Below are 10,033 nucleotides of genomic sequence, written 5' to 3' on the forward strand. Positions count from 1 at the left end.
TTTCTGGACATTTATGGTTTGATTTCTTTGTATGTATGGATCACTTGGGTTGTTACCGACATCTGGTGAAAATTTCATGTCATTTGCACCTCTAGTAATATATTTATTGAGAAAAATGTTGACGTTTTCAATACTTATTTTACCCGCTGTATATATATATTTCATTTTGATTAATCAAACATGAATGATTTTATAAAAGTGTGTGTTTGTGTGTGTACAGGTGATTTTATATGCCTGGGAAAAGGGGGTAAATCCCTCAGGCAACTCCACAAACCCCAGTAACTGGGATTTTAGCAGCTCCTTCTTTTTTGCAGGGACTGTGGTCACAACTATTGGTGAGCAGCACGATGATGTCATTAACTATTTCAGCTCTTTTTGAGCTTCCCTGCGCTACTAATATTATCTCTTGTCTGGTTCACAGGTTATGGCAACCTCTCCCCAAGCACCGTGTCCGGTCAGGTGTTTTGTGTGTTTTATGCGCTATGTGGGATTCCACTGAACCTGGCTTTCCTCAAACAGCTGGGCAAGTGGCTCACCATCCACCTGGGCCGACTGGAAAGAGGAATGGTGGCGGTTGTTCCCCACAAGGTACTAATGGATCTTTTTTCTTTAGTGTTTTGTTTAAATTTGTAGATTGATGCCTAAAGTGTTTTTTTTTCCTGTCTCAGAGGGCAGTTGAAGCTTTGGCAGTGAGTTTATTCTTCATCACTGGCAGCCTGCTTTTTCTAGTCATCCCTCCTCTGCTGTTCAGTTACGTGGAGGGTTGGTCGTTTGGCGAGGGCTTCTACTTTTCCTTCATTACCCTCAGCACCATTGGGTTTGGAGATTATGTTGTGGGTGAGTAGGGAAGGCAAACATTCACTAATGTGGTGAAAAGGCCTCTGATGTTGCTTCAGTCGACTAAACACCCTCTCTTTTTTTCCTTTACCATAAAAGTCATTTGAATAATGACTGAGTTGAAACCACTCACGTAACACAGTCTTATGTTTCTTCTTAAAGGGACCGACCCAGAGAAGGAGTACATCTCTCTTTATCGCAGCCTGGCAGGCGTCTGGATCATCTTTGCGCTGGCTTGGCTCGCTGTTATCCTCAATATGGGAGCCAGAGTCATGGAAAATGTGGTTGTTCTGACTCAGCCGGGCTTTAAGAGACAAGAGGAGGATGACAAAGTGTCCGCCAGTAAACTGGAGGTCACATCAAAGATCTGACAACTGACTCCAAATCGTTTGCGAATAATACTGACTCGCTGCTATAAACTGTATTTTGTGTGATAGTTTTTTTGTGATATCTTACAGTAGAAAAGCCTATGAAATGTAGCAGCTCATCATTTGTTAGCTAAAATGCTATGCACATATTTGTTCTGTGATGCTTTGTTTTTGGTTCTACCTCAGACAAGCCAGAGTCTCGGTGAGAAAACATAATCGATCTGTTGTTTTTTCCACTCTGACAGCTGTTCTACCAAACGGCTGCTATGGATCAGTGTTTACTTCTGTATGTGCTCTTCTGATTCGCACCCGTATGATTAGATGTTCAAACAGGAAGCTACAGGTTGAGCTATTGTTTCTTTTACATCCTGCCACACTTGTGTATTTTGTGTTTTCTGTGCTTGTGTGCTAATGGGAAACTCCAGTGAACTGACCACAGAGGGCTATCTTAAACAAACACATCCATCAAGATGGTGATGTGAGCTGGAAAAAGAGGAGGATAGCTTAAAAGGGCAAAAACTGTGGCACCGTATGAGGGTTAAAATTAGTGCTGTACCAAACACTTATTTTCTAATCAATTAATCTAACAATTATTTTTTCGATTAATCGATTATTCTAACAACAAATCTAAAAGTTATTCTGATGTGAGTGCACTGGATATTAAAAAGAACAGTTCTTTAATATTGTAATATTTTCTGTAATAGTTTTTTCATGGACAAAATATGCACTCTAGAGTCAATTCTTTAACAAAAAAAGCTTAAAGATTTAACATCAACATAAAATCTCAACCAAAGCATATAAAATTCAAGTAAGACAAATATAGTGCAAGATGTTAACAATCTAACAAATGAACTAAATCAAGCAAAATTCAAGTCACTCTGGAAAAACTATAACAAACATATAATAAACATTTATTTATTATTTTTTATTTAACATATTTCTCAATATATAAAATTTAACAAATGTCAAGACAACATCCAACTCTTTGTATTGTTACATCAGTTGTGTAACTTATTTCTGAAAACTGTTGAAAACAACAAGACTGTTTTGTCTTAATGCACAAATTAATATCCAGCTCCACATGTTTCTATTGATGTCATTTCCCCACTAGAAAAATGTGTGATGGAGGTCCATGGAAGGCAAATAATTTTAAATCAAATAAACAAAAGAGGATGCAGTAAAAATAAATAAAAGGTATTTAAGCTATGTTTTGAACATCCGAAACACGTCCAACACTTGTTGGCTGCTTGTGCTCTTTAGGTCAGACGTGTGTCGGGAAGCTCCTCTGTTGTTTGAGACGCTGGGGAAACCGTCTGATGGGGGAATGTGGCTCGACCTAACACCGGTCTCTGTTTAATGGCGGATGAAATAAAGAAAGTGGCGGTACTTTATTTACTTTGAGCAAGCGAACGTCATGTTCACAAGATTATTAATCCACCAGATAATTCAGAGGCGGTCTGTTCGGTAAAATTTACTCCAGGAGCTGCGAGGCTTGTTTACAAGCCTAGACTGAACTGAAGCAGCAGCTTCTGATGTCATTACGCTCTTGCGCGATGCTGCGATCAGGACAAGAATGGAAAACTCACCACTCTTATGCCAATACGGTCGCAATGATGCATTTAGGAACCGAAATGGAATTGCATGAACATTCACGTGGTGGTTATGTAATACAGCGAATCAATAATAAAAAATCTGTGTTGACAAATTTACATAATCGACTTCATCGATTATTTCAACTAATCAGTGCAGCCCTAGTCAAAATTAATTCTATTGCACAACCAGTTGCTACTTCCTTGTAGCACAAGGCTATATCTATTCCTAAGCCAGCTATTGATCTGATTACCGATAGGCTGGCACTGCTAACAGAGCAGCTGGCCCCAGTAACTGAGAGGCCAGTTCTGGCAAATGAAAAGCATACTATTCATTTGCATTAGCACTGGAAAGGCTAGTGACTAGCATGGATAAGCCGGCATTAGCATTGTAGAGGCTAGCGACTAGCATGCCAAGGCTGTTCACCTACTTTATTGACACAAACTCTTTTGAATAAAGTCAACTTTCTAAAAAAAAGTGGTTGACATACAAAATCTATAAGCAACGTGTACTGACAGGTAATGTGTTCCTTTGACGGAATTTACTGTTCAACATGACGTCAAGCATAAATAATAAACATAAAACRTATTAATGTAAAACTGCCCTTTTCAATTGGTCGATGGCTGTTTTTTTTTTCTCTTTAGCTGAATTATGGAGAAAGGGGTGTCTGCAGAACATGTTGTTCTGTGGGCAGAGATAGCCCTACTCCTGATTGGCGGAGGTCTTGATGTGGGCGGAGACGGCCCAAGAGACGTGATTGGCAGAGGTCTTGATGTGGGCAGAGACAACCCAAGACACGTGACTGGTCAGATTGATGTGGGGTTTGAGGAGGCTGGAGCCAGTGGGGAGTAGTTTGGTCGAGTCGGGCAGGAAGCAACTTTTTTTAAGATTACTTTTAGTCTAATTGAGAAAGGTAAGTGCTAGCTGCACGAAATTGGAACGTCGTACATGTGAAAGGATGTGTAACAATATGGCTCGGCTAAAACACCCCTAACCAGCCTGTGAAAAAATATTGATTTTTAGCTATCTTTTTCTTTWAAAAAAACATGTTGCTTCCTGCCCGACTCGACCAAGCTACTCCCCGCTGCCTCTAGCCTCCTCAAACCTCACCGTCAATCCGACCAATCACGTCTTTYGGGCCATCAAGACCTCCACCAATCATGAGTAGGGCCGTCTCCACCCACTGGACATGTTCTACAGAGACACCTACTTGGAATTATGAGAAAAGCCAGAACTATCAAGTTGAGGCTTTTTAGAGAAAGTTTAGTTTATAGAGAAATTTTTTATACAAAAAAGTTTGTGTCTAATAAAGTAGGTGGGCATCCTAGGCATGCTAGTCGCTAGCCTCTCCATTGCTAATACCAGCTTATCCATGCTATTTGCTTGCTAGCCTCTCTGATGCTAAAGCAATCGAGTAGTCTCCTCATTTGCCAGCGCCGGCCTCTCAGTTACCGGGGCCAGCTGCTCAGTTACCGGTACCGGCCTATCATTGATCAGATCAATAGCTGGCTTAGGAATAGATGGCATCCTGCTGCAAGGATGTTGCAACCACTGGTTGTGCAATAGTCTTATTTTGGCCCTCATACCCTGCCATAAAAAAACTGCATGAAAAGCAACTGAAGCTTAAATAATACGGTACCTTACTTCTACTGCTTCTGGATTTGAGGACTTATTTCTCCAAATACACATGTTGATGCTCGTTTAAGCCAGAGACACACAAATCAGATCTTTATATAGTCACCCACAGCAGCATTCCTATTTGTGCTGCTATCTGCCTCATCCTATTTTGCTCCTCTAGATTTGCATGTCAGGGCCTTGAAGTAATTGAAACAGTAGTGCACAAGGACATTCATTTGCCTGTAACGCAAGAAGAGAAGCCCAGTCGGTAAGCGCTCACTCCTCTTTGCACCCGACCGCAGAGGCTGAGACTCTGGGTTRAACTGGACACCAAAGGTCCAACCATCAGGCCAAGATGGGGGTGAAGGAAATGTTTAATTTGGCCTGGGTGCCATCCATTCTCCTGCTCGCCTTGATTTATGTGGTCTACGTGTTGATTGGTGGGGTGATTTTCTGGAAGCTGGAAGGAGACCTCGGCGGGAAGGATGTCAGTGGGTTACTGAAACGTAAAGAAGCTATTTTTACGAAGTACACCTGTCTGAATCAAGACGGTCTGGTGGCTGTGGCCCAGGTAAGCCTTACAAATGTGGCGCGCACAAAGAAATGGGACAACTGAGAATATTTCACTCTTGAGAAGTGTGTTTCACCTAAAAATGGGGAATTTTAGAAATAATGAACCCATAGATACAAACGTTTCTGTCTGCATGAAGATTTAGAAGAGAACAAGTTAGTCAAAAATCTTACATYTAAACTGATTTACTCACATTATTCCACGTGATTAAATCAACAGACCATAACATTCATTTTTACTTTCATGTTATAGTAGAACCGACAATGTAACAATGGGACTATTTACAAAATGCATGTAACAAAATGTACCATGCACTTTTATTTGCAAATGGCAGGTGTGTTTTTGGAACAATTTAGGAGACAAAAACAAGACACAGAAAAACAATAATTGTTATCCACGGAAGTGTAAGACCAAGACAAGGTTGTCATTGGTTTAAATTTGAATTAGCATGTGGCTGAAGGTTTAATGAAGGTATGTTATCACACAACCATCAAGGTAACAGATTATCTCAGGATGTCTGTGATTATTCCAGCTGAGGAAACAACCAGACCTCATGTAAATGTTGGGACAGCCAATAGGAGAAAGAGATAAATTCAGCYGATTTGTTGAAAGAAARGATCAAATTTACAGAAAAGTCTAGWTGGKTCCTTTACACAAACCAGTTAAAGAAAATACTGTATTTATGACTGAAACGTCTAACAAAGTGTCAATTTTTTTTGCCTAAGAAAACAATAAAATGCCAGTTAGTCTCACTCTGTTTACACACTAATAGAGCAATACATTCGGGGAAATACAACCTGCATTCAGAAAGCAATAAGACGCAAGAAAAACTGTTTAAAAGCCTTACTTAACATATCAGAATCATATGATGTCAGCATGTCATCTTTAATACCTTTTACCTCTCTAATCCAGCACATAACATTTCAAYATGTGGAATTTATAAAGCAGYCTCCCACTTTATGCAAAATYACATTTTTATTAACTGGATTACAATTTCACAAGTGATTGTGTGCATTGTAATTCACATGGATTATATTAGTTAAGTTCTGTTTGATTCTGAAAGAGCTTTAAAACATCTCACAGCAATGTGCCTCAGCTGATGTCAAGCCATTTTTTTAAAGTGATGTACGTAAAAACTAAACCCCATTCCAACTTTCTAACAATGTGAAAAACGCACGTCTTCTTCCATGCAAATAACTTGTCTAAACTTTCAGCTCTGCTTTGCCTGCATGCGTCGGGTCTGGAAGGATGTCTAAAAGAGCAATGTTCTGCGGCTGTATTTTTGGAAACAAAACACCCAGGGAGCATGCAGTTTATTTCAGCYTCTTGTCAGATTTGAAAGAATAATTAAATAACAAGAAACTGAAAGTCGTGTCAGGTAATCTGAGATTGATTTGCATTGTGTAAAAACAAATACAAGCAGGCAGCTTTTGTTGAAGCAGCACGAAGGTCTAAGATTTAAATTCAYCCCTTGCCTCGTTGTATGTAAAAACATTGGTGTGGGAATGATGACATGTTCATCATTACTACAAATACAGGCTGATGAACACAACTTTGTGCTTCTAATTTGTCATCTAGATGCTGAACTCTGAACAAAGAGTAAAGGATATCTCTGGAATGCTAACAGCTGCTTTTTATTGACCAAAAATATCTTTAAGTTGTTCCAAAGATGTGGATTAGTCTGTACAGTAGTCATTCATACAGTCTCACCTACATTTATGGACACAAAAAAACTGGAAAACTACTTTTTTCTTCCTTTCTTCTTTTTCAGGTTGTTCAAGATGTTTCAAAGGCAGGTTTAAGTCTGAAAGACAACCGCACCACAGACGGCTTCTGGAAATTTACCAGCTCTGCTGTGTTTGCTGCAACAGTGGTCACAACTATAGGTCAGATAGAAAAGATTTCATTACAAAAATCAAATATGATGAACTATTTACATCATATAGCATGTACAATTTTTTWAAATCCATTCATTATCTAGACCCACTTCTTCCTTTCAGGGTCACAGGGTTCACTGGTGCACGGGGMGGGTTAYACCCTGGACAGGTCGCAAGTCCATCACAGGGCCACATAGAGACAAACGGGACAAACAACCATTCACTCTCTCACTCACACCTATAGGGACAATTTAGAGTTACCAATTAACCTAACAGTCATGTTTTTGGTGTGTGGGAGGAAGTCGGAGTGCCCCCCGGAGAGAACCCACGCACGCACAGAGAGAACATGCAAACTCTACCCAGAAAGGTCCCCGGGCCGGGATTTGAACCAGTGACTTTCTTTCTGAGAGTTAACAGCTCTACCAACTGTGCCAGTTCTTTTAATAGTTTAATTGAATTATCAGCCCTCACCAGAAAAATGCAGAATTCATGGAATCGTGAATGAGCCATCATGTTGAAATAAATGTGCTCACTTTTGACACTAAAACAGGACACTGTAACGTTTGTTTAAGAAGCTTTAAGCCAACATTTTTTATTATTTATTAGGCTGAATTAGTTTGAACAAACTGCGTGTAATAAAATGGGGCACAAATTTACAACAGGATGATTGGAAAATAAATAATGTCGATAAAATGATATTGCAACGGTCCAGTCAAAGTCCAGACCCCGGGTTGATTGAAGTGTTGAAGAAACTCTCTCACACATACTATCAAACTCACTCACATATACTATCAAAGTCTAAGTCTCTCACAATCACTACCAAACTCTCACTTTTACTATCAAACTTTCTCACATTTACTATCAAACTCTCTCACATTTACTATCAAACTCTCTCCCATTTATTATCAAACTCTCTCACATATACTATCAAACTCTCTCCCATTTACTATCAAACTCTCTCACATATACTATCAAACTCTCTCACATATACTATCAAACTCTCTCACATATACTATCAAACTCTCTCACATTTACTATCAAACTCTCTCCCATTTATGGCCTAAAGGGCTTCTCATAGTTTCTAGTTTTGCAGGTTATGGAAACATGAGTCCCACTACGACAGTTGGTCAGATCTTCTGTGTGTTCTTCGCACTCTTCGGTATACCTCTGAATGTGGTGGTGCTCAACAGAGTGGGAAAGTACATGCTGGCAYTGGAGAGGAACATCTCAGACTTTATTGAAGGCAAAACTAAACGAAAGGTAAGTAGAATATCTGGGGTCGAGTTTTTGTACTTTTTTCTCTCAGCGATGTGACTAACACCAGCTTTCTTCCTTCATGTCTTATTACAGACGTGCACGCGTTTTTTCGTCCACTCCATCAGTTACATTTGTGGAGCAGTCCTTTTCTTCATTGTGCCCATGATTGTGTTCCAGCAGCAGGAAGGCTGGACCTACTCCCAGGCCATCTACTACTGCTTCATCACCCTCAGCACCATCGGTTTTGGAGATTTTGTAGCTGGTACAGCACCTCCTTCATTGCCCACTTTTTTTGTCTTTCGTGCATCTTTATTAATTTTCCTAACCAGTTTGTCTTTCAGATAACAATCCAGATTATAATTACCCAGACTGGTACAGCGTCCTCATGGCAACCTGGATCTTCTTTGGTCTGGCTTGGCTTGCTCTGGTTATTAACCACTCTATCGACATCCTGGAGCGGGTCAACGTCTACTTCAAACAGCTGTGCTGCGGCCAGAAATCTGAAGGAGTGTCGGGCAAAGGAGAAGATAACACTGAAACAAAACTGGAAGAAGTAGAAGAAGAAATCAAGACGCCTCCAAAACCTCATTAATGTCTTAATCATTAACTGTAAGATAAGAATTTAATGGCAGGCTGTAAGTAGATTTGTACCATCAGGCTGTGAATGCTGGGAGTATGAACTATAATTTGTTTAATATTCTGTGACTGGGCAAAGTTTGGCTCTTTTAATGTATTTTACTTTTATTTTATTTTTCCAGAGGAAGGGCTGTTTAGAGGCATTCATAAAACAAAACTCAAAGAGCACATTTTATTACATTTAACTAAGGTTGTAGTTCCTGTTTCCACACAAGGTAAAGCCTGGTTATTTAAATAAAACTTGAGCAAATCAGTGGGTATGGATTTTTTGTTTGGTCGGTACACTGTGATTTCTGAGGAATAAAAAAATCTTGAATGCTTGTTTTAAGTTACAGATTTTATGAAGATTTATTAAGAGAAACTATTTGTATTTTTAAGCATTTAACTTTGTTAGCATCTAACTAATTCACAATATAAGAGTAAAGACTGAGACGGCTGCTCCGAAACCCAGCATTAAAAATGTTTCGGTACCACTTTCAAATAAGGCTCCCTTTATAAATGGCTTATAAATAGTTTATAGATAGGTTATTCATTCATCTGTAAAAAGTGTTTATTGTGCATTAATTAAGAACAAGAAAGAGACAAAACTGTCTGGTTTCTTGCCAAATAGAGAGCCAAATTTGTTCATGAACTTATTACATCTAAAAGTTCCATTTTAAACATTTCAGACTAAGTTTCTACCTTGTAAGCACAATAATGTATTAGAAATACATATACTATTGTACTGTATTACTGCATTATACATATCAACAATTATCAAAGGGAGCCTTATTGTAAAGTGTACAACAGGAAATTATTTATTATTGACTATGATCCTTATGACATTTATACATGTTTGCTAGTAATTAATAAATAGTGTGATGGACTTGCGACCTGTCCAGGGTGTACCCCGCCCCTCGCACTGTGACTGCTGGATATGGGCACCAGTGACCCACGCGACCCTGAAAAGGAATAAGCGTGTACAGAAAATGGATGGATGGATGGATAATAAATAGTGTCTTGTTGTACATTTTACAATAAGGCTCCCTTTAATAATTGTGAACATGTATAATGCAATAATACAGTACAGTATTATGTATATGTAAAATATGTGTTTCCAGTAAATTATTGTGCTTACAAGGTAGTAACTAGTATAATAATATATCTTTAGATGTAATATGTACATGAACAGATTTGGCTCACTATTTGGCAAGAAACCGGACAGTTTTGTCTCTTTCTCATCCTTAATTAATGCATAATAAACACTTATTAATGATTTTATAAAGTGTTTACAGATGAAT

The 10,033-nt window shown here is 38.9% G+C and overlaps 2 protein-coding genes across 3 annotated transcripts in view; both read left to right on the forward strand.

Moving 5' to 3' along the window:
- The window catches only part of LOC106518844 (potassium channel subfamily K member 16), a 3,155-nt gene extending 1,294 nt beyond the window's left edge, over positions 1 to 1,861 (forward strand). Inside the window, exons 2-5 of the mRNA XM_014010267.1 lie at positions 221 to 335; positions 422 to 588; positions 669 to 837; positions 1,000 to 1,861. Coding sequence (XP_013865721.1) covers positions 221 to 335; positions 422 to 588; positions 669 to 837; positions 1,000 to 1,208 — 660 coding nt within the window. The 3' untranslated portion in view covers positions 1,209 to 1,861. The remainder of the gene's footprint in view (positions 1 to 220; positions 336 to 421; positions 589 to 668; positions 838 to 999) is intronic.
- Positions 1,862 to 4,688: 2,827 nt separating this feature from the next.
- Positions 4,689 to 9,006, forward strand: kcnk17 (potassium channel, subfamily K, member 17). Of its 2 annotated transcripts, none has more exons than XM_014010249.1 (5): positions 4,689 to 4,983; positions 6,755 to 6,869; positions 7,954 to 8,120; positions 8,211 to 8,379; positions 8,447 to 9,006. In XM_014010249.1, exons 1-5 carry the CDS (start codon positions 4,768 to 4,770, stop codon positions 8,707 to 8,709), a joined length of 930 nt encoding a protein of 309 aa, XP_013865703.1. In that variant the 5' UTR covers positions 4,689 to 4,767; the 3' UTR covers positions 8,710 to 9,006. The 2 variants fall into 2 exon arrangements, with proteins under 2 accessions (XP_013865703.1, XP_013865710.1); XM_014010256.1 differs by having other exon boundaries at positions 8,459 to 9,006.
- Positions 9,007 to 10,033: the final 1,027 nt, after the last annotated feature.

This window comes from Austrofundulus limnaeus, unplaced genomic scaffold, assembly GCF_001266775.1.
Source record: "Austrofundulus limnaeus strain Quisiro unplaced genomic scaffold, Austrofundulus_limnaeus-1.0 Scaffold2, whole genome shotgun sequence".
Lineage (NCBI taxonomy): Eukaryota > Metazoa > Chordata > Actinopteri > Cyprinodontiformes > Rivulidae > Austrofundulus > Austrofundulus limnaeus.